The sequence below is a fragment of the Pelobates fuscus genome, chromosome 10, assembly GCF_036172605.1.
Source record: "Pelobates fuscus isolate aPelFus1 chromosome 10, aPelFus1.pri, whole genome shotgun sequence".
Taxonomy (NCBI): Eukaryota; Metazoa; Chordata; class Amphibia; order Anura; family Pelobatidae; genus Pelobates; species Pelobates fuscus.
In genome coordinates this window covers 128,411,283-128,436,701 of record NC_086326.1, presented here as the reverse complement: position 1 = coordinate 128,436,701, position 25,419 = coordinate 128,411,283, and the positions used below count along the sequence as shown (strand labels likewise).

General features: G+C 43.6%; 1 protein-coding gene across 2 annotated transcripts in view; it reads left to right on the top strand.

Moving 5' to 3' along the window:
• The window catches only part of OGDHL (oxoglutarate dehydrogenase L), a 178,971-nt gene that overhangs the window by 111,670 nt on the left and 41,882 nt on the right, over positions 1–25,419 (top strand). For both annotated transcript variants that reach the window (XM_063435251.1, XM_063435250.1), the window contains exons 13-15: positions 9,223–9,325; positions 9,429–9,557; positions 11,311–11,461. In XM_063435251.1, the coding sequence (XP_063291321.1) occupies positions 9,223–9,325; positions 9,429–9,557; positions 11,311–11,461 (383 nt within the window). The remainder of the gene's footprint in view (positions 1–9,222; positions 9,326–9,428; positions 9,558–11,310; positions 11,462–25,419) is intronic.

The window sequence follows — 25,419 nt, the reverse complement described above, 5'->3', positions numbered from 1 at the left end:
GTAGTGCACTAGGCTCTAGTGGTAGATGCAGTCGTGGGAGTGGAGGGCCAGCCCGTGCTCCCTCAGTGCAGAGTTGGGGACGCTAATGCAAAATTCGTTTTGGATAGGAAGGACCCTTCCCTGGTTTCGTATGTCTATAGGTCCTGTCGGGTCGTACAGTAGTCACTATGTGTCTGGCGGTCAGCGGGAGGTGTTGCTGGTGTGGGGAAGGTGGGTACCGCGTCTATAGTGCGCGCTCGCGACTGAGCCACGGAGGGGCTTCCAGGGAAGTATCGGTAGTTTTAGGTATAGCAGGTAGGTAGAGGTAGGATACAAAAGTGGGGAGGTAAGACCAATTCCCCAAGTGGAGGTGTCCCCCGAAGAGAGAGGAAAGAGGAGAGAGATTCCACCTCAGTGCCTCCCTAGGGTAGGGAGGTATTAGTCGTGCGACAGCCGGAGTTGTCGGGGGCCACCCTAGTAACCAGACCAGGAAGTGGACCTCCGAGAACTCAGCTGTCAGAGAGATTGCACGACCTATAGTTGGAGACAATGGCTCGGCTCCGCACCAGTCTGGGTATGAAAACTGTGAGCGATGTTAATGTCAGTCTCTCCCCACCAGCACCATAGCCAAGTGCCATAGGAAATGTCGAAAAGTCAGGGCGCCATCCAACATGAGTGGCACAGGTCAACATAGATAGATCAACAGTATAACATCAGGGCATTGCAAAAACAACAATAATAACATGGAGATCCATATGTATGGAGTTAACGTATAACCCTACTCAGTGCTCAAGGCTCCGACTATCCCCCCCCAGGGGTCCCATGGTGTCTCCCATAAGTGGACGGCATTTATGACAGTTCCCCCCCATTCCCCCATCTGAAAAGGAGTGGCCCGGTAGCCTATGTCAAATATAAGCGTGTCTAGGGACGTTGAACGTCGTATCTCCCCATCTGAGCCCTCCCCCGTCTCTCCCCCCTACTCAGATGGCAGTCCTCTAGTGTTAGCAGCCCAGTGTGTTCCGTTCCTCCCCTGTCCGCAATGTCGTGTCCCCGGTCGCCAGCCCATCTGGTCCCCTGGGAGATTATCCCAATTAAGGAGCGTCAGTGTATCCCGTTGCCCTGTGTGTCTAGGAAGGGGGGGGGGCAGTATTGTCAGGGTCGAGGCCTACCCCCACTATCCTAGGGCGTGCGTAACAATTATGTGGAACGTGTAGTGTAAATACAATACATTGCGTGCAATAGACCTTAGCAATACATGAGGATGTGTGTCGGGGGGGACAAGGGATCAGTGGGGCATACTGGGTGGTATTGTTTTGTCCGTAGCAAAAGACTGCGGAAAAGTCATCGTTGCAACGTGGCATCAAAGTTCCACCGCGCTTGATGCCGACTTGTGTAGGGGAATCCTCTGGCAGCAATAATAGGGATCTCGGGTGGATTGTCGCCACATCTCCGGGGTGCTCTCTGCTGGCGGGATCTCTCCCCCAGCGGGCCCAAGATCCAGTCTGAGACAGGGATCGGAGGTAGGTTCATCTCCTCCAGGAACCTCGGAATCTACTCAGGCCAGCGGACGGAGACCCATCCATTCTGGTTACGGGCCAATAGAGCAAAAGGAAAACCCCAGCGATAAGGAATGTTCCGCTCTTGCAGGGCTGTGGTAATGGGTTTCAGAGCCCTTCTGGCATCCAGGGTAATGGGGGAGAGGTCACTAAACAGAGAGATCGCTGCCCCTCTAAAATCCCAGGTCGGGCGCGAATGGGCCGCCTTCATGATAGCGTCCTTGTCCTGAAAGGAATGCAGACAGCAGATCAAGTCCCGCGGTCCATCTTCCAAGGACCGGGGGCGCAGGGCTCTGTGTGCGCGCTCAAGTTTCAGGGTATGGGGTGCGGCCTCACCCAGTATTAAGTGGAATAAATCAGTGAAAATCTCTGCCGCATCTTCTTCCCCACCCTCAGTTTCGGGGACCCCACGGACCCTTATATTACACCTGTGCCCCCTGTTATCCAAATCCTCAACTGACCTTCTCATATGCAGCAACAGTTCACCCTGGCGTGCAAGGGCCGTGTCTGTCACTCGTTGTCTCGTGCTGTGGGCCTCTTGCGTGCGCTCCATCTCCTGGATGCGGCCCGCCTGTGCCGTCACCTCCGTCCGTAGTCCTGCCATTTCTGCTCTAAGCGCATCTTGGATGGTAGTCGTGAGGACCAGCAGGTCTGCTTTAGTAGCCATCGCTGCAGTTATAGTGCGGAGTTCGTCCCCTAATCTTTCCAGTGCTGCGCCATGCGGTTCTCTGGGGGTTGATGCCGTCGGCGCCATATTGGATTCACTGGTTTCCCCACTCGTATCAGGCTGAGATTGGAGGAATCCATCCATTGGGCCGTGTGCTTGACCCGAATGGGAACCCCTCGGGGTCTGAGGGGGTATCGGTGCGTCGGTGGCGCCCCATAAATGGGCGTCCATCCTGGTCAGAGCTCAAGCCACGCCCCCAACTATATATATATATATATATATATATATATATATATAAACAAATAGAAAGGAGTGCACTCGAGAAGACTTCTTAGAAAAAATCAATTCAGTTTATTTTGCAAACGTGCAAACATTCAATAACAATCAAGTCGACGTTTCAGTCCTCGAAGGACTTTTATCAAGACCTTGATAAAAGTCCCTCGAGGACTGAAACGTCGACTTGATCGTTTTTGAATGTTTGCACGTTTGCAAAATAAACTGAATTGATTTTTTCTAAGAAGTCCTCTCGAGTGCACTCCTTTCTATTTGTTTATATTAACGGCTGAGGCAGCACCGAGGCAAGCACAAGACCGGAAAATTGAGTGCGGGACATCCGATATTTTATATATATATATATATATATATATATATATATATATATTATAAAATGCAAATAACAAGTAAATGAAATAAGAAAAATTAAAAAAAGTTATATCTATATGAAATTTTATTCTAACTGTATTTTGATATTAATATATATACATTTATATCAAAATACACTTAGAATGAAATTGTGTATATATCTACGTATGTATATATAAATAAAGTCCATATACAAAATTACATAAATAATTATATAAATATACACGTAGACTTCAAATATATTAATATGCATATATATTAAAATTCTATGTGCGTATTTAAGTAATTTTATTGATTGCAATTTGAGGGACCTGCCTGACAACCCAGGCCAAAAGTCCAGAGAATTTTATTTGCTAGCACTGTATTTTCAGGGCCAAATTAAGAGCACATTGGGCCTGGTGCTGACAAGTATGATAGGCCTAATTACAGAATCTTATCGACCAAAAACACTAAAACAGTCAAACCTCCCAAGCGTCATGTATCTGATGGAGATGGTGTTGGAGGGAAACTCATAGGATGCAGCCATAAGAAAACACATACTCTATGCTAATCTCTCTCTAATTTATGCTTTCATCTTTCAAGTAAATCCATAACCCCTAACAGCAGTGTCCAGTGAAGCAGGAAGTCAATGGGTGGGGTAAAGGGGTTGGGCCACTGGTGCGAATCACGTGACCAGACCTGCCAAAAAGGGAGCATGTTTGTCCAAAGAATTGGAAGGCCAGCCTGGCATGAATGCCAATCAGGCAGGAAAATGCTGTAACTTCCTATACCTGCCTCTCTCCACACACACAGTGACCCCTACTGGCCGGTGCTGGTATTGCAGAGTAATCTAATTATTTTGAGAAAAATACCTGCATTTGTATTGCTGGTATCACTGCAATACCGGCACGGCACGGAGCCTCAAATATTGGCTGTGCCAGTAAAATACCAGTCAGGTGGCAAACCTAAGAGCCCCTATGCAGCTCCATCAGCCCCTATGTTAATCCGGCCCTGTGTATTTTACCTTGTAACTTTCTATGACACCCTAAAACCTGTACATGGGGGGTTCTGTTTTACTCAGGAGACTTCGCTGAACACAAATATTAGGGATTCAAAACCGTAAAACATATCACAGTGATGATATTGTCAGTGAAAGTGACTTTTTTGCATTTTTCACACACAAACAGCACTTTTACTGATTATATAATTGTTGGGATACGTTTTACTGTTTTGAAACACTAATATTTGTGTTCAGCAAAGTCTCCTGAGTATAACAGTACCCCCCCATGTACAGGTTTTATACCGTTTTTGAAAGTTACAGGGTCAAATATATTTACATTGAAAATGGCCAGGTTGGTTACGTTGCCTTTGAGAGCCTATGGTAGCCCAGGAATAAGAATTACCCCCATGATGGCATACCATTTGCAAAAGAAGACAACCCAAGGTGTTCAGTCTTTTTAGTAGCCACTTAGTCACAAACACTGGCCAAAATTAGCATTCAATTTAGTTTTTTACTTTTTTCACACACAAACAAATATGAACGCTAACTTTGGCCAGTGTTTGTGACTAAGTGGCTACTAAAAAAGGCTGGACATACCCCTATATTGAATACCCTGGGTTGTTTCCATTGTAAAAAAATATGTACATGTGGGGTGTGAGTCAGTGTGATTCACTATTGATACATTTTAAAAATATAGATTTTGAAACAGCAATTTCCTATTTGTACGTATAGCCCTATAACTTGCAAAAAAAAGCACGTAAACTCTGAGACTATTTTTTTAATCTATTTAGCAGTTTTTTTCATTAGCTTTCGTGGGTAAGTAAAAGATTTTTCAAGCAAAAGTCAAAAAACATGTTTATTTTCAATTGTTACCATATTTTATTAGTTTTTCTAAAAGTAAATTATATGACATGATACAAATAATGGTATGTATAAAAAGACCGTTTTGTCCTGAAAAAAACAATATATAACTTGTATGGGAACAGTAAATGCGAGAGAGGAAAATTACAGCTAAACACAAACACCACAAAAGTGTTAAAAGATCCCTGGTCCTTAACGTACAACATCGCAAAAACAGGCCGGTCCTAAAGGGGTTAAATTGCAATAAATGTGTTTAGAAATCAGTGTGTGTCAATAAGATACATTGTTCTTGTTCTAAATTACGTTTTAGTTTCATAAATTGCAATTAGTAGGTCTCCTAAAATCCTTCACCCCTGGCCACAACCCCAGTCACACCCCTAAAATTAAAGTGTCCCTCTTTGTCCATTTGAAAAGTTGTGAGTCACTGTTACTATTAGCCCTAAGGATCCAAGTATTCCTGTCACATTGTAAATGGCAAGTGTCACCTGCATATATAAAATACTTTGATCTGCTATAAGCGATTTAGTACTTTTTACCTTTACACAGGTTTGCAAACTTGTGTTTGTCTGTATCTGTGTGTGTCTGTAAGTAACTGTATGTGTGTAAAGGGGAGGGGCAAGGGGTGGAGATATAAGGAGAGCTCATTATTTTGGGGCCCCTGGTGTTTTTTTTTTGTGTTTTTTTTTTTACCTAAGCCATGCCCCTGGAGTTTCTACAAAAAAAATAAACAAACAGATAATATTTTATTAGATGGTTAGACATATTGATTATAAAATAAGAGTGATAGGGAGATTTAAAGGAAGAGAGAGATTTTTGTGATTTTTGTAGGACTACACTCTGATGTCACATTTTGCTACTAAAAACACACACAAAGAACTTAATTAAAAACTTTCCATCATATGCTGACAGTAAGTGAGATTATTTCAGTGGAAGTGTGTCAGTCATTTTTGGTTTTATGAATCACTATAGCCATAATTGTTTATTGCATGTTTTATGGTTGCTATATTTTTTAAAAAATGTTTCATTTTTTTTTTTTTATATATAAGTGCATGATCTGCCGACCTGATGTAATGATTTCTGAGGTTTCTGAGAACAGTACTTCAGCTGTTCTATTTATACAGCTGTTATCTAAATTACAACTCCCAGAAACCCTTGCTGCATTCATATGAGCATTTAACTGGATGAGTCGCTTTCTGGTATGTGCAACACTCGCTGCAAAATATGTAGATTTGCAGCAAATGCAGGATTTTCAGATGTGAATATATTTTTATAAATCTATACATTGCTGTTTTTCTTATATTTAGTGCATTACAAGACATTAAAAACAATGTGCCAGCTACAACCCTGTGTGTGTGTGTGTGTCTTTAAATATGTCTTTATCGCATCCCTATGGTTAAAAGTATTTATTTTTTATTTAATGTAGTTCACCTCCATCTCTCTGCTTCAAGATCACATCTACATGTACGTATCCAGTTCAGTTCCCTCTCTCTGCCCGAAGGGTATCTCACAGCTAGGTGTTTTTAGATCAGCTTGTCAGAGTTTCTGTGACAAGGCACTTTGTTATTGGGTCACAACCTCATTTAAAAAAAAATATATATATATATATTAATTGCTTACATCTTTATTTTTTTTTTATTATTTTTAAATATTCTGCACCATAGACTTCTTCTAGCCTTTTTACTACTGTTGATAATAAATATATATCACAAACAATCTGGGGAACCAACTAAATCTATATCAGAATAAAACATACAAAATCGTATTGTGAAAACTCACAAGATGGAGATTGTCAAACAGCTTCTACTGTGCCTCCTCTGAATAATTGGGGAGAATTGTAGACCCTCTCTCCACTTCTCCACAGGAAAAGCAGTGGAACACAACAAGGTTCACATGAACTTCAGCAGGGTGGATAGTAGAAGATCTTCTTTATTTTAAAATAAATATAGCAACAGGTCCTGGGGGCGGAGCTTAACCACGGAGCCGAATGGTCGCCACGGCTCCCAAAAATTTACGGACAATCCGTGAAAAATCTGAGGTGCAGGGGGCCATCAACCTGTGAAATCTAAGGTCACGGCAACAGGGCACAGAGAGCTACCCACCGATGCCCTTCCTGTATGCACAAACGGGCAAAAAAACCCGCTGCAAATCCCGGGACTACCTAGCATTCCCTCACGTACCACACTTGCCAGCGTTCTTTCAGGGTCTTGAAGACTGAGCTAGAGAACCGGCGGACCTACAGCGACCCCCTGACACCAACATGGGGAGACGCAAACAGAAGCCACAAGCTGGTACACCCAGGGATTCCCGAGATATAGGGACCCTGCTGCAACGCACTGCAAGCCACAATATGGTGGCTGAACAGGATACTGAGACTGGCTCCACATGCTCGGAGTAGCAGTCAGAGGGACACAGAGCAGAGCGGCGATCCGAGTCACCCAGCAGCCCACAAGCAAAAGGCCACAAAAAAGGATATCCGGCAATTACTGCAGGAAATGAAGCAGATGTTTGATGCTGACATAAACCTGGTAAGAACAGAAATGCAAGCAGTGACAGTAGGCCTCTGAATAGGATATTTTAGACCTCAGACAAGAAGTGAAAGGCATGGGGGACACCCTGCGACACACACAGTCTTTCAAAACACACTAGACACCATGGAAGACCGCAGTAGACACACAAACTTCAAAATTTGGTGAATCCCAGACATAATTGGGCCAACAGAATTGCCACAGTTCCTAAGACAGCTCACAGCAGTACTCCTGCCACACACCCAGGCTAAGAAGCTTGAGTTTGACAGCCATTTCCACATAATCAAGGCCAAATGGACACCCGCAATGGCACCAAGAGACGTCATAGTCTGCTGCCCTCCATGTCCAACAAACGCAGCATCCTGGCAGCGGTAAGGGGCAAGACACCATTAAACTTTGAATCATCGCAACTCTCCTTTTTCGAAGACATCACCTCAATTCTGGAGAAATTCCTTGGGAAAAATGACTGCACAGCTACAGAGAGACAGAAGGTGGAGTACAGATGGCTACTATCAAGAACCTTGACAGTTATCCGAGGAGACGACGTCCTGAAACACTCCACTGTGTCAGAGGCCCTGGCCTTCCTCCAAAAATTGGGACTATCACTGAGCACTCCAACCCTGGATACCATCAACATCCCATGAATGGGATCCAGAAAGAACAGTTCCATCTATCCCCAGGAGCAATAGGAGGCAGGAGGCAGTGACCTGGACACACCACATAATGCATACTATCTGTTTCCATGTTCTTATGTTCTCCTCCCTAAGCTTACCCTGCTGTTCTCTTTACTCCAAGTTTGGCTACTATTTCCCGTTAACTAGCTGCTAAGGGCCCTTAAACGGGCCGTGACGAAATCCCCCACATGACCCCCTTAGGTTAGGGGTTGACACTACACTACTCACCATTCCACGCACTGCACGCCTGTCACACTGCTTATGCTCTAGCAAGGACCCTAGGCCTCAAAAGTGTCACGAAAGCCATCTCTTAACGGGAAAACCGACAAAGCCTACCTACCACTCTAGGCCCCACCAATCACCAGAGGGATGTGACACCCAACAACCTGCAGGAACACAAAACCTACACACACTTGCCTTACTCATTACAACCCTGATCCACCCATGGGCACCCATAGCACAGGCAGACTTGCTTTATCCCCGACTGTAATATTACATGATGCTTTCTTCCTGACATAGAGCATTCAACCTAGCAGCAGGACAATAATACTACACTTGTTACCTATTGGTTATCTCTACTGTTTATTAACATGTTCAATGTGTAAACAAGCCATGACCTATGCAACTGTAAATGCCTTTGATCATCCAGATTACACTGTTGTAGCATCCCACATTTTCAGAAAGAAAGAATAAAAAAAAAAAAAGAAACCCCGTCTTACGTGTTTCTTCCTTTGCAAGGGACTTCCTCAGGGACCAAAATCAAATTTTATATAAAAAAAAAAAAATTGTAAAAACAGCAGCAATACCCCACCAAGTCCCACTTTAAATACCCACTTCCTCTGCTCCAATGGCCCTCAATGTGGTGTGCATATCCTTGCTTGACTCCCATCACCTGAATAATCCTCCATCTCAGCTGAATATCATCCTTCTCTCTTATTTTGTTAATTCATGCTCACTTCTGGGTACACACCGAAAGCTGGAAGTAATGTGTGTGTGTTCCACCTTGACTCTTCATCGCTCGTACAAGCACGACGTTTGCGTTCTAGCGCTGCAATGTGCTTGCGTTCTAAAATGATCCTGATCTAACTGAAGCTTGAAAATATCTAAAAATAGAAATGAACAGACGTCAGAAACCTGACAAGTATAGGAACCCTAATAAAAACCACATTATGAGAATGCATATAAACCAACATAAATGCTGTTTCATCACTTCCGTACATCTCGTACATTTCCATAGGAAAAGATCATGAAAGAAGACTATAAAAAAATAAATAAATATATATATATATATAAAGAAAAGTTGTTAGTATTAAATGTTTGTGCATCTTTTCTTCTGCAGGAAGAAATTGCCCAGTATGATAAAATCTGTGAAGAAGCCTATACTGAATCGAAAGATAAAAAAATTCTCAATATAAAGCACTGGCTGGATTCCCCATGGCCAGGTTAGACGAAACACATGAATCGATTCAATTACTTTATGTTAAAGTATGAAAGAGAATCCCAATGTCTATTTCTTTTATTTTTGTTTTGATTTTCCCTCTCCAGGTTTTTTCACTTTGGATGGGGAACCCAAAAGTATGACCTGCCCCCCAACTGGGATTCCAGAAGATATGCTTTCTCACATTGGCGCTGTAGCCAGTACAGTACCTGTTAGTGATTTTAAAATTCATGGAGGTGAGCAGATTCTTACAAATTATTGCTGCAAAATTATATTTGAGTCTTTTTTCTTTTTGTAACTCTATATAAAAGGAACACTCCAGACAAAAAAACAATTTTATCTAAATTACGTTGTTATAGTGCCAGGAGATCTCCATGCGTAGTCTTACCTTCAGTGGTTAAACAGTTTTCGTACGGTTTAACCCTGAAGCGGTCTCCAGTGGCTATACCGCCATAGCTTGATGGCAGCAGACACCAAATATCCACAAAACGGACATTAACTAGCCAGGAACACACATTCTGGGTTGGCTAATGATGCTGCTGTAGATGGAATTACTGAAATCATGCATGTACAGACAGTGGCGTACACACAATCCATGGGGCCCCGGTGCGAAACTGATCCATGGGCCCCCCCCCTCCGGAGTGACTTCCTCCCAGCTGTGATGCCACAGTGGGCCACTCGATGGGCCCCTTGAACGTGCGGCCCCAACCTGCAAACCATGGCGGCTGGTATCCGGTCGCAGGGGTCCGCAAAGCGGGCCGAGCCCCCTGGAGTGATGGGCCCGGTCGCAGCTGTGACCCCTAAATATACGCCACTGTGTACAGACTACAAGCACCATGGCCCCTTTAAATCATTTAACTACATATAAAAATGTAACTAAAAACGACAACATTGGTAGCAATTTTGCTAGCACAACATACATAGTTGAAATGTTTTTGTTACGAGGTGATTTTATGTCAATTGTTTTGTGCAGCGGTTGCAAGATATACAATTTTTTTTTGTCATTTCTATAGCAATAGTTTATGTTACCGGAAAGCCTCTTATATTCACTTAAAATGAACTAAATAGGAAGTTCAGTATGCTCTCAGGCTTTTAAGTAAAGATCCTTAGATTTTATTTTTTTCACATGTTTAATTAATGGAAATGTTTCAATTTTACATTAGAAAACCACTGTGGCATGCAAACCTTTAAACAGCTGTGGCCTTTTGCTAGTGGTGAAATTTAATTTTAATTTTAAAGCATTTTGGTGAAGATTAAACAAAAAAAAAAGTGGTTGTGATTTATAATTGAATCTCACAATGAAATAAAAAAAAAAATCAGTCCCATTTGGCTCTTCCATATTAAAGGCTATTAAGCAAACATTTGATTTTAAACAATAATAGCTGAACTTATCTTCAAATTTTTTTTCCAATACATTTGGAGGTAGTCAATGTTTCGCTTAATTAAATCAGTTAATGCTTATTCTCGAATAAATCGGAATACAGTAGGAATTTGCTCTATTAGTTAATAACATCCTATACATATTATAATGTAATATACTTTTTACTTTATTAATGTAACTTAGGTTTGTTTCGCTTCTTAAAAGTAACCTTCTCCCTCACCATGCCAACATTGTTTACTTTTTTGGTCCTAAAATATTGATGTAAGGCTTCTGGGAGTTGTAGTTCAGTTGTTGGCTTCATACTGTATAAATCCAACTGCTGAACCACATATCCCATTGTTGCACACACAAAGCACTGATAATGGTGTAGAACTATAGAAATTAAAGTGGCCACAAGCCATATTTTGGTTTGAGGGGAGCTCACTGCAGAAGCAGAAAAGACTGCTGTTTGCAGAAAATGCATGAACTTCGAATGTGCATATCCTTTTTTTTTCTCTGTTCTTGTCAAAAGCACTGTGATAATAATGGCAAGACAATTGTGAAATTTATATCATTCTGTAGACTGGGCCTTGTTTGTTATTGTACTAAACCAGTTTGTTCCGTTGTAGGTCTTTCTAGGATTTTAAAAAGCAGGATGGAAATGACAAAGAACCGCATTGTCGACTGGGCATTGGCTGAGTATATGGCATTTGGCTCTCTACTAAAGGACGGAATTCATGTCCGGTTAAGTGGGCAGGATGTGGAAAGGGGGACTTTTAGGTAAGTTTTTATGTTGATATGTTTGCTTCTCTCAGTTTAGTTTGCTCTGCTTGTTACATTTTGCTGTACAGAATACGTTTCCTTTTTGGGGTATTACATTTCCTTTTTGGGATATCAATACGAAAAGTAGAAAGTTTGTTTTACAAACTGGTCAGATCAATCATTGAGAAGTGAAAGAAAGATTCAGCTCTTGCAATATATTGAGTTTCACATTTTTCAAGGAAGCTAAGTAATGTAACAACTACAGTTCACAGTTGTGGGTACATTGACTAGAGTGCAATGTTGCTGTTTAGGAACAGTTTGGTGTAAGTTGGGGGCTCTACTTGACACCCAGTTACTGCCCCATCTCAGGTGACTTGAATATTAACACATCCGTATTATCAAGGTCAATTTTGTCCAATCTGGATAACATATATTAATACAAAGAAACTAGTCCTGCGCTCAAACTCCCATTAGAGATATTTTTGCCAGAAGCTTAAGGAAGCAAGGCGAATGGTTAGAGTTAGGACCAACCTAAGAGGTCTGCCTTGACGTGGCAGGTGGGCATATCCTTTCATGGCCATCGGAGGTAACTAAAAAACTCCATTTGTTTAAAAGTACATAGGGATGTGGAAAGAGCGCAGGTAACTTTTTTTTTTTTCTTTGGACAACATATATTGACTGCAGTGGTGGAAGCAGGTTAACACTGTGCTCTCAGCCAATCAATGTCTTCCAAGTTGGAATGAAAATGTAATAGAAAATGCAGAAGTGTTAATTCTTCATTATTAGTGCAGCTTATATTGGGGGCAGCCACAGGTCTATGAGGATAGCCTAGGGTTATGTATAACTTTTCATACTTTAATCCACGGGATGGCTAAGCACTAAGTTTATGCATCCTGATATAAATGGGTTCTAGCCTAAATTGAACATGGTAAATAAATATGATAGCTGCATTGCTCAGACTAGTTTTTCTAAATTTCCAAGAGACACTCCCACAGTGTATATATTTGTGAGGACACCTGTGTCGGTGATTTGTGTAAGGTGGGGGACTTCATTTTGGCATGGCAAAAAAAACAACTCCGCAATATGAATTTTGCATCATCTGTAATAATGAGAAGAGTAACCGCATTTACATTCATGTTTATAGTTGCGCACTTACTACAATAAACCGATTTGGGCATGAACTGGCATTCCAGATTGGCATCAGTGTCCACAGACTCTCTTATCAATGTTCTAAATTACAAATCAATTTTTGTTTGTGTCTGTGAAATGTCAGGGTGGGAGAACTCTGCTTCTAATTTACTTAACCCTGTGCCATTCCACCTGCCCTTAATTATGCTATTAATCGGGATGTATTAAAGGCAGCAATTTGTCCCTGACATACATTAACGTGTGGGAGGATGCGCAGAGTCTATTGCTTTCATTCTGTTAGACACTGGTAGCTATGTAGTCAGTATTACACATAATAGGTATTATCAGTGTAATAGTTAATTTAGCCTCGGTGCTTACAGAGTCGAACATATTGGTGTGATTCAGTCAGTTAGCCTCACACATTACTCAGGGAGTTAATGGATTACAGTAATTGCCTCAAGTCATCTCTGTTTTCATAATGTGCCTCAGTGTCCCATTCTAATGCTGATTAATGAAACCTCAGGGCACCGTAGGAGGAGGGGTGGGCCCTCAGCACTTCCGATGTATTCGGCGTGTGTAATGAGTGTGTCCGCTCAAAAAGGCAAAGTGCGATATTGTTAAGGTATTTGGTTGTTGGTTAATGGATAAAAACATACTTTACTAATTGTTCTTCTGCAATTACAAATGTTTTTGTTTTGATTGAACAATTGCTTGATTAACGTCACTGGAATTCTTTTTTTTTTGTTTTGGTAATAATTATTTTGTTTGTGCAGCTAATAAAGTTGGTGCATCAATTATGGAGTGTTATGTTATTTTTTTTATTTTTTTTGTTATATTTTTTATTTTGTCTTTGTGGATTTTTTTTCAAAGCATTCAGATATTTTGTGATAAACAGAAATATATGGTTATAAGGCCCAAAATTACAATCTAATATGTTCTGTTTATTTATAGCATCATTCGATAATTCAAAATTGCTATTGTTGAAAAATCAGCAATGATCCACCCCGGCGGTCGCTGTGAGGCAACTAGGACAGCGCCCATTAATTACAAGTTGAAACATCAGCATGTTCATACACTAGACATGAGAAACCAACTTTTCCTGGCACTATAGTTTCCCTTTAAGTCCATTAAGTTCAACCTTCCACGCATCTGTTTCTTCAGTTGATCTAAAAGAAGCCTTTGTACTTGTGCCACAAACTGGGACAATTTCCTTCTTGATTCCAAAATGGCAATCTGGAGGAGATCTCCTTGAATCCAAATGCTTTTACCCCTGACATTAATTATTTGTTATCAAAAGTTGTTCAGACCTTCTTTTTTTTTTTTTAAATCTCTATAAAATCTGGTAATGTTAACTCATTAGGTAGATAATTCCACATTCTTATTGTCCTGACTGTAAAGAACCCTTTCTTCTGCTGTAGGTGGGATTTCCATTATTCAATTCTTAAAGTCTTATCCTGCGAATGAACAGATTGACAGACAGCTGTTTGTATTGACACTGTATATATTTGTATGGGGCTATCAAGGGTTAATAATGAAAGCATCAGGCAGCTAAGCCACCCATCACATCCTCCATCTGTCACCTGGACTGTTGGACGGGGGTACGTAGTTTAGTGAGTGGGATCTTGCCATTGGTGCCGTATTGCAAATCAAAAGGCAATCTTTACTGAATACCCTTTTTAATATGTCAATCCAAAAGCAATATTTAGTGAATGAATAACTTTTAAGATGCCAGTTTATTTCAAACCTTTTTTTTTTATTATTAATTGGTTGCAAGGTAGAAATACATAAGCAAACATCTGGACATTGTTCACACAGTTTAAGCAAGCTCTGAATGAGCCTGAATGATGTCTGGATTTTAGCTGTATCAAAAGCAGACGGACAGCTGAAATCCAGATCAGGAAGGTTAAAATGCCATCCCTGATGCTTAAAATCAGGGGCCTGGGTTTTAAAAATGTGAACAATTTGCCTGGAGGCAGTGCAAGGGTTAAGTTCTGTGGTGGCTGGCAAGAGTTTGCTTGCCAGCCACCACATTAAATATTAATATAAATAATATATATATATGCCTATGGGGCCAATATGTTTTAAACTTCCCTTGTATCCCCCCACCACCATGCAGTGCATGTCTACAAGACTGTAAGCAGCCAGCATCTGTTTTCTATTATTAAAACATAAAAATGCACTGTAAAATACCTGTCACTGGTCACCCCATGCCCGTACCCATGGGCATCTGATGCAGACTTGAAATTCAATAATGGGGATGGACAGGCACTCCCAGACATGGCCAGTGAATGGAGGCTCAGTAAAGAAAGAGTGGGGAAAAAAAAATTTAGCAAGTGAGCACAGGTGTGGCCTTTTCTCTAATAACTGTGGAATATCTCACTCACCATCCATGAACGGCTGGTAGGGGCTTTAACCAGGGGGACACAAAGCTCTTTTCCTCTGCCTCACCCATGGATGACAAGTGGTTACGAATAGTAAAGAAGGGGAGGACATGCCAATGCCATAGGCTCATAGGCTTCAGATAAGCATACTCATAGGCTTCAGATAAGCATATTAAACCAAAGGGAGGGTGGACACATTATTTTCCATCTCTCCCACCCATAAGCTATGGATTGAGGGTGAAATTAATGATATAAGATGAAGGCGTGACATGTCATTGTCCACCACCCAATAGGATTTGGCCAAAGAAATGCTCCCCTCCCCTGGTGGCTAGATGGATCCCAAGCACCGTGCCATGTAGCAATAAAAAAAATATCCCTACCTGGAAGGCAAAGTCTGACCTCAAGTTAAGATGCTTAAAATGTGAGCTCCATCTCCTGTGAACACTACTAATGCCTACAACAGCGCAAATTACAGTTGCAGCAGAGTAAAACACAGAGGGGAACTTACCCTAGATCACCCTTCAGTTACTTCAGCATGGGTGAGTAAAGAAAATGCAAGGAATCCACTTCATCGGTGGCCTCCCTGTTTTGCCCTCAGAGGGATGGCTATCTCAGGGCCCAGTAGAATCCAACTTGGAGTCTGCAGTTATTCGATAGCCCAAAAATTTCCTGCCAGTTACAAAATTTGATCTCCAACTCATGCTACAAGACACCACTAAAGATATCACCTAGGATCCAAGTTATATCTCCAGCTTACTGAAATATGATCACAACTCAAGGATCTGGCCACGAGGACACATCAGATGGAGGTCAAGATGGAGGAAACCATTGAAGTGGTCAACTATCACAACCAACAACTTACCTTGATAAAATCCTCACACTAGAGGACAGCTTAGAATACTTACACAATTGACCACGCAGGAAAAATATCTGGATTAGTGGACTGCCGAAAGCTACCACACTAAAATCTCTACCTCCCACAGTAAGGGAAATTATGTTGCCTCTCCTCACAGAGGCCTCCTCACAGGAGTTATACATTGGTCAAGCACACAGGGCACTGCACTCACTCTTAATCAACACCACGGTCCTCAAGATGTAATTATTATTCCATTAAGGAAAAGCTAATGACATATCTCCCCTCCAATGTTTGGGAGTGTGACCATGGTTTTATATCAGGACTCATCACCGATCACACTTCTAAAGCAAATGGAACTCCACCCTGTTACAATGGCTATCACCAAACAAGGCATTCAAATTGTTAGTCCACATAGACAAAAAGCTACACACACTCTGATATCAAACAGATCGAAGGCCTTTGTATCCACCTTACTATGCAACCAAATCCAAACCTTCCTCGACTAGGATTAGGAACAGGCTGCATCTTAGGAGAAAGCTGCCATCAACCAAATCTGGAAATTCACCCAGTGACACTCCCTGAACATTTCCACAACAAGCATGGTGGATTCTCTCTAAGTGAAGAATGAGGATATGTCTCCTCAGATCATATGAAGGCATCAGAGATGTTTGGGGCTGCAGGGATGGATTGACCAGGGATACCCATAGACATTCAGCCAATCTAGGAGTAGAGCATGGTGAAAGTACCACATTTTCTCTTTTGTTATTCCTAATAATCTGTGGTTGATGGGGTTCCTAAAATATGGAGGCAGTGATTTTTCTCTCCTTTTATGGCCCCTCTCCATTTTCTCTTTGCTCCCTCACTTTCCCTGTCCCTTTGCACCTGGATATCAACATAAGGATTGCATGAATATCTAAAAGTTGACAAAGGTTTACAGTCTATACAAATGACAAATTCTGTGAGACAGCTTGGCACGATAGACATATGATACATTTATATATGTGCATTACCATTATGGCATACCAGTGCATAATTATGACAATGTTTTTACATTTTAAAGCAATATTTATATGCAGGTGGTGCAGTGTATGCAACCACCAAGGTAGTAGACATGATGGGATCACAAAAAATACTGGATTTTTATTTACTATGCAAACCAAATTTGGGTTTCCTAACCAATTCCTTAACCCTCTGTCCTGCATCTATAGCAATCCAACAATTAAACTCCTCATCCCACATACTATACCTCCAACCATCCAAATCTGCAATGGAACACAACATAGTTGCCCCCTATCACCTTTGTTGTTTGCCTTTTCATTTGAACCCTTTTTGCAATTAGTATGAGACAATCCTTCCATTACCGGGTTTAAAATCTGAGATCAAGACTATAAAATAGCGGCATATACAGACATTATCCTCATAACTCTAATTGATCCTCTGGGCTCACTCCCGGAACTCTTTTCACAATTCAAGTCACACTTCCAAGTATTTTGATGTTAGGAAAATACGGATAAGCTGAAACTTTGACATTAATATCTTCAAATCCACTCAATGGTACCTTCAAGTTTAAGAATTCCTATATACAATATCTCAGAATCAAACTACCTACAGGCCTAGCTCGAACATACACGTTAAACTACCTCCATTGCCAGGTTACCAGGTAACGAAAGACATTGAAACAAGGCATAAACTATCCATTTCTTGCATTGGGTACATAGCTTCAGTAAAATTAACACACTCCTTACATTGTTTTTTTTTTTCTTATATCAGAGTTTCCTGATACCACTCTCTATCAAAGTATTTCAGCATATCCAAAGTAGGACCATTTTATATGGGCGGGGAAGAAACCTAGGGTAAAACGATCATCTCTACATACTCCTACAAAGTCAGGTGGGCTTTGATTACCTTACCTACTTCACTATCATCATGCCACACAGCTGGTGCAAATACAACAATTACATGCTTAAAAGGTGGATAGACTTTTGTAGTTAAAAGGTGGATAGACTTAAAACACAGTATTTAGAGACTTTCCCTTGTTATACCTTATTGCTCCCCAAACAGGGAAAGCCACTGATCACCTCCGCAAACCCAGCTTTATATACAGCGATAAATATTTAGGGCAGAATGACATGTTAATTCCTCTTGGTTAACTCTCCTCTCCAAGATTTAAAGACCATTGTATTAATTGCATGATTTTGCTATTACATGACGAAAAGTCATGATTTTATTAAAGACACGGAGGCGAGTATTGCATATCCCTTTCTTTACTGTTGACAAATAGCAGCAAAGGAAACAAACAGAATGAAAAAAGAATGAACATGTGATAACATAGGCCCCTCCCCCTCAGGTCCCAGTATAACAGGCAGCACTTCCCTTCCATTTCCCTCTTTCTGCAGATGCGACCAAAGAACAATGTCCATAACTAGAGTAGTGTGAGAATAAAGTCCCAAGGTAATAGCATAAAACCGAAGAAGGTAGAACATCAAAAACTGGGAAGTGTGACCGTAGAATCCATAGGACCGATGGAGGACAGCGGGAGGAGACCAATAAACCGGACCATTGCTAGATGTCTTGCCGGATTAAGCTGTGAAGATATAAAGGACAGGAGCCAACAGGTTAAAGTCGATACTTGCAACTAGTTACAAGGTTACACCAGTGAGAACAAAGACCCCCGTATGTACAGGCCCACAAAACAATTAATATTAATATATCCAGTATTATTGAAAACAACAAAGTCTAAGGACGGCCCCACTTACCGTATCAAACCATACTATGCGGCGTGTCGTGGTATGAGTAATTTGGGTGGGGAGATATATACTTACCAGCGTGTAAGAATAACAAAAACAGGGTGGGACAATACTCGCCTCCGTGTCTTTAATAAAATCATGACTTTTCGTCATGTAATAGCAAAATCATGCAATTTTATAACAAGACACGGAGGCTCATATTGCAAGTTTAAAGCTGATCCATTACCACAGCGAATGTGTGTGGGGCCGGCCGAAAGTAGAATTCTCGGAAGGTAGACTCCCGAGACCAATCAGCTGTTCTCATAATGTCTTCTAGGCGGGCGCCCGCCGATATCATAGAAGAGGCTGATGCCCCCCGTACTGAATGGGCGCCAAATACTGTAGTGTCAATGCCCGCTTGGGCCAGCAGCCATTTCACCCAGCGTGACAAGGTAGTGCTGGAAACTGGATGAAAAGGAGGACGGAAAGATAAGAACAACTGATGAGAGGCAGTAGAGCGGTGTGGTTCGGTGCGAGATTCATATTCGCGAAGGCAGGTCACTGGGCATAGCGAAGGAGAGGCAGGGAAACTAGGGTAGGATACCGCCTTGAGCGCCTGCTGATGTTAAAAGTTACCCCGTCCGGGGTGTATGACTTGGCATCGACGTCCAGTGCACTGACATCCGAGACTCTCTTGCATGAGATGAGACAGAGCAGGCAAACCAATTTGGCGGACAGCTGTTTGAGGGAGAGTCCCGCGTTAGCGGGCCAGGATGAGAGGAAAGCCAATACAACGGAAACATCCCAGGCCGTGGAGTAGCGGGGCCTGGGCGGCCTTGAAAATCTAGAACCCTTGACGAGTCGGCACACTAGAGGGTGTTGTCCCGCGGGGCGGCCCTCGAAACCTTCGTGAATCGCCGAGATAGCGGAACGGTAAAGGTTAATAGTCCTGTAAGCCTTACCGGCTTCGAAGAGAGACGTCAGGAATTGCAGGATCGTTGTTACAGGGGCCGAAACGGGATCCTCGTTCCGAGCCATGCACCAGCCAGCCCAAGCTCGCCAAGCTGACCCATATGCCCGTCTAGTGCCGGGAGCCCATGCTGCTGCCAATAAGTGTCTAGTTGCGTCCGAAACTCCTTGGATTTCCCAGGGTCCCCGGAGATTCGCCATGCCAGAAGTGGGAGAGAGCCCTCTAGCCGGAGGGGATGATAGCGTCCCGTCGGGTCTTGCAGCAGGTCGTGGTGCCCCGGCAGGAGTCGAGGATCGTCCAACGTCATCTCGAGCATTTGGGGAAACCAAGACTGCGTTTCCCAGAATGGGGTGACCATGACTAGTTCCGCCCGGTGTTTGCGGGCCTGCAGGAGTGAGCGAGGGATCATGGAAAACGGGGGAAAGGCATAGAGGAGGCCTCCCTTCCAATCTTGTAGGAAGGCATCCACTGCCTCCGCCATTGGGTCCGGCCTCCAGCTGAAGAAGCGTGGGAGTTGGGCATTGAGCCGGGAGGCGAAAAGGTCTATGGTAAATGGTCCCCAGAGATATGATATATTGGAGAACACCTTCCTGGCTAATCTCCAGTCGCTGGTGTCTGAAAGATAACGTGAACCCCAGTCCGCCTGGACGTTGTGCAGACCAGGTAAGTACTCCGCGTAGACCATCAGGTTCCGTTCCAGGCAGAATTCCCAAAAGTCTTTCGCCAATCTGGCCAGGACCGCCGACTGTGTACCACCCAGGTGGTTGACATATCTCACCGCCGAAACATTGTCCATGCGGAGCCGAATACATGATAGGGCACGGTCCTTGGCGAAGCTGCGGATGGCGAAGGAGCCTGTCAGAAGCTCCAGGGCATTGATGTGTAGTCGGGCTTCGGACTCCGACCACCGGCCCCCAGTTGAGATTCCCTCGCAGTGGGCTCCCCAACCGTGTAGACTCGCATCCGAGTCGATCGTGAATTCTGGCATTGAGCCGAAGATGGCTTTGCCATTCCATGCAGACAGGTTGAGAATCCACCATTGCAACTCGTCTTTCGTCTCGTTGTCCAGAGATACCAGGTCTGCGTAGGATGCCCCGGCTCTTAGGTGAGCGATCTTTAGGCGCTGTAGCGCTCGGTAATGGAGTGGGCCTGGGAACACGGCCTGGATAGAAGAGGCCAGCAGGCCTATGAGGCGTGCCAGTTGGCGTAAGGTGAGCTGGGGCCGGATAAGGGCCCTGCGTAACTCTTTGTGGATGGATCGAATCTTGGATATTGGGAGGCTCAGCGTTGCTGCCCCCGAATCCACTTGGAATCCTAGGAATTCCAAGCGGGTGGCGGGGGTCAGGCATGACTTCTCCCAGTTGATTATGAAACCTAAGCGTGACAGGAGGTTTATGGCTAGCCGTAGATGTGTGAGGAGGGTGGAACGCTCCTGAGCCATGAGGAGAATATCGTCTAGGTAGACGATTAGCCGAACTCCTCGACTGTGTAGCCAGGCCATAACAGGCCGTAGAAGCTTTGTGAAACACCACAGGGCTGAGGATAGGCCAAAGGGCAGACAGGTGAACCGCCATGTTTCGTGTCGCCAGTAAAAGCGTAGGAGGTCCCGAGAGGCCTCCGCTATTGGCACTGTCAGGTACGCGTCTTTTAGGTCTAGTTTCGCTAGCCAGTCTCCGTGGAGGAGGAGATCCCTTAGCAGGTGAATACCCTCCATCTTGAAATGGCGGTACCTGACTACGGCATTGAGGGGGCGCAAATTTATGACTGGCCTCAATTGGCCGCCTTTCTTTTCCACTAGGAAGATATTGCTTATTACGCCCGCAGGGTTGGGGGGTGCTAGTTCGATAGCCCCTTTGAACCGGAGGGTTGAAAGTTCTTTGTCGATCCGACCGCGATCCTGGAGGGAAAAGCGGATCGGTCGAGGAGGGGGAATGTGTGTGGGGCGGCAGGTGAGTTCTATATTGAAACCCCGAATAGTGGTCAGTACCCAGGGATCTGAAGTGATTTGTGACCAGGCTGGGAAAAAATGTTGGAGTCTGCCCCCTATGTAACCCGGAGAAGAAATGTGTGGTATGAGGCAACTCACCGTATGGTCGTCTTGAGCTTGGGTTACCCCGAAGGCCTCTGGATCGCCATTGACGTCCGCGGGATGGAAAAAAACATGGGGCGGGAGGTCTCCTGGTACTGGTTATAGTGTTGGAAGGAGCCTCTTCCCGTGCCACGGGATTGGGGGTAGCTGCGGCCGGACAGACGGCTCCTGAGTCTGCCGGCCCTGGTAGAGACCCGCCCCTGGAATACTCGCCTCATGGAGGCCTGGGCCTTGTCTAGAGCCGTGAATGCTCCCACAAAACGCCCTAAATCTTTAATGAAGGAATCTCCGAAGAGGAGTCCTTGGGCGTCTTTGCCCGCTTCCGTAAGGGCGAGGTTGGCCAGTTTGGGCTCAATTTTGAATAATATGGCTTTACGCCTTTCTATAGATAGGGAGGTATTTACGCTCCCAGCAATACAAATTGCTCTCTGGACCCAACCTCTAAGGTCTTCAGGGTCGACCATGCGGTTCTCCGCTCTGGCGTCTTCCGCCAAGTCAAATAGTTTGGCCAAAGGTCCGAATATGTCCAGGTGCTTGTCCTGGCAGGACTTCAAAGCGGACTCCAGTCTTTTACGGGGATTCCAGCCCAGTTTAGTGAGGAACTGAGTCATTTTGGGGTCAACCTCTGGGGTGTCACACACCTTGTTGGGCACCAGAGGCCTAGGACACTCCGCCCTCAATTTGTTGCGGGCCGCCTTGCTTAAGGGTTTTCTGACCCAATTTTCTAGGTATGTGGCAACGTGGTCGGCCGGGAGCCACTCCGCCGACCTCGGATGGTGAAGGTCATCCGGGTCGAAGAGTGGGACCCCCGAAGGATCCACGAGGGAGGGCCCCGCAGCCGCGGGGTTCCTGGTCCCTGTCTCGCCTCCGGGCATCTCTGCCTGAGCAGAGGAAAGGAGGTCAAGAGCGCCATCGGCGGAATCCGCATCAGAGTCGGTATCCGACTCGTTCATAGCCTCCTCATTTGACCCGATTTCTGAGTCGGTGTCGCTCTCAATCTGTGCTCTGGCACATTTCCATAGCCGCGCCCGTTCTGCCTGGCGCGGAAAGGCTCTTTTGCGTGGATGGGACACGCTTTCTGGGGCGACCGAAGGTACGCCAGTCATGGTGTTTCTGGAGGCAGAGGAATGTTTGGACTTACGGGCAGCCTTTTTGAAATCCTCTTTAGACACTTCTCCCTGGGGTGTCAAGGTGCCCGCGAGTTGCTCGTCTGAAGGACGGGGCAAGAGGGCTTGTGAAATGGTGTGGGAGAGGGTGGAGGACATAGACCCCATAGCAGCCATAATGGCGTCTGTTACTGAGCGCTGTAGCGCTAGAAACTGTGGCCCACCGGGGTGGGTATTTCCATCCGCCATAGAAGGCGAGATATCTGAGGTGACAGGGGCCTCAGTTCTGATTAGTGGGGTATCCGACTCCCCAGAGTGAGCGGACCCAGCAGATAGTCTGGGTTTAGGCATGATGTGGAAACTAGCAGGGTAATAGGGAAAATAAAGGACGTATGGGTTAGTCACCCAAACAACTAAGCAAGGAAAAAACGCTCTCACCAGGGCCCAGACCAGTGACACACTAAGAGGTAGGGACAGGATGTCAGAAAATGGCCGCCGGGAATCTTGCGGGATTCGCGGCACCCGCGAGATACGTGGTAAAACTATCAAACAAGAAGGAGTGCGCAGAAAGGCGCTCGAGCAGAAGAAACAGACAGGAGACAAGACTACATAAGCAGGGGAGGTCTGGGCCCTGAGGCTAGTGTACAAAGAGACAAATACTAACCTTTAGAAATAAAAAGACTAAATAACCGAATAAATAAGTGGATAAATAAATACAAGTAAATAAGAGAAAATTATCAATGAACAAATCAGTATATTAAGAGAATATGAGGAGAAAATATGGCATGTACTTATCTTTGTGTCAGAGCAGCAAAGAAAGAGGGAAATGGAAGGGAAGTGCTGCCTGTTATACTGGGACCTGAGGGGGAGGGGCCTATGTTATCACATGTTCATTCTTTTTTCATTCTGTTTGTTTCCTTTGCTGCTATTTGTCAACAGTAAAGAAAGGGATATGCAATATGAGCCTCCGTGTCTTGTTATAAAATTAGATTTTTATTGTATGTGTTAGGGCTGTACTCATTGCTGCTGCACAGGAGTAGTGGGAGTCTAAGTGGGGCCTAGTTTTGTATATTTGTACTTGGAGGGGGTAGAGTGCCCCTTTAAATTAAACAAAGTAGCATTACATCCCTCAGCACAGGGTGCATCCTGCAACTTCCACTCTGCACAGGGTTACATCCCTCAGCACAGGGTGCATCCTGCTACCTTTTAGCAATTAGTGAGGGACCTGAGGGTAGCTCTGTACTAGATTCCATTCTTAAATATTCCTCCATCCCATTTCACAAGGGTTTGGAGGGAGATAATAGCGGGCAACCAGGCTGCCTGCCACTTCTATTATTAACCCTTCACACGTCAGCTGTGCAACCAATATTTTCTCTTTTGTTTCCATTAAATAATGTGCTATGATCTATGCCTATTGAAACAAAAAAGAAATTCAAACATTACTTTCCACGACACCCAAAATACTCAGATTCTTGTTGTCACAGCAAGGGTGCATAATTCATTGTTGCACTATGGAATATTGTCATTTATTGTAATTTGTGTACTGCATAGATGGTGCAGCTTCTTGGTAGAGGTGGTATTGTCAATTCCAAAAGGGGTTAATTTGATTATATGGGAGGGCAGAAGGTTTACAGACTAAATTCCTCTTTGAAGCTGGGATCCCAACAGAGCTACTCTGTAAGGTGTGAGAAGTTACACATAAGTAGCCTGGAAGTCTGGTTTAAATTTAAGTATCATATCCAAAAGAAACATGAATACTTACCCACAGATTAATAATTAAGCATGTTTTGCAATTGCTTAAATATTGTGCTAAGTTGTTTTTGGTGGGTTTTTATTATTAAGTTACCTGGGTGACCAAAGCACCCCATTTACAAATTGTCTTGGTGGTGTTAGCATTAAAATAGTAATATTTATATTATTATGGTTAAGTGTGGGTGGTGTTAAGTGGGATTTTATCATTATTTACGGCCTAGTGCAGACAAATAGTGAGTTTTAACCCTTTCGCCACCACAACTATGTCATGCACACTCTTGAAGTAGGGTGCGTTCACGACTCTTGTGGTGTATTTTTCTTGTTTAATGCTGTCATTAACCAAAGCTGTAGGGTCATCAAAGGGTCAGCAAATTTATATCTTAATGAATCTATTGTTTTAACTCACCACTTGTGATTGAATCCAATTTGACAGCTGTGTCATGGCAGAATGCAAGATTCTTGTGCTAAACAGCCAGGGCTTCCATCCAAATACTTGGGGCCCCTTACAAATCCATTGTATTGCTATAAATGTATAAGGTTCAACAATACAGGATATGACACCAATTGAGTGGATGAATAACAAAGAATTAAGTCATATATCACAGAGTAATGACAAAAATCAACATTGAGGCACATCTTAGGCTGGGAAACTCCAGTCAGACTCTTCCAAGAGTAAATACATTACATTACAGGTGAAACTTCTGACAAAACTTTAAACACAAAATGGCTATTATAATCATAGTGACATGCACTTGTATACATGGGAGAGTGCAGCTTACAAGGCATCAGCTCACTCCAGAGTGCTGGCCAGAGTCATGTGAAAAGACACCTGCACTTTGTTTGGAAGATTCTGGAAATCTGGGCAATATGCCCAGAATATTGTAACATCATATGGTACTGTGGTTTTTAACTAAATGGCTAAATAAATAAATAAATAAATAAATATATATATATACAGAAAGTAGGAG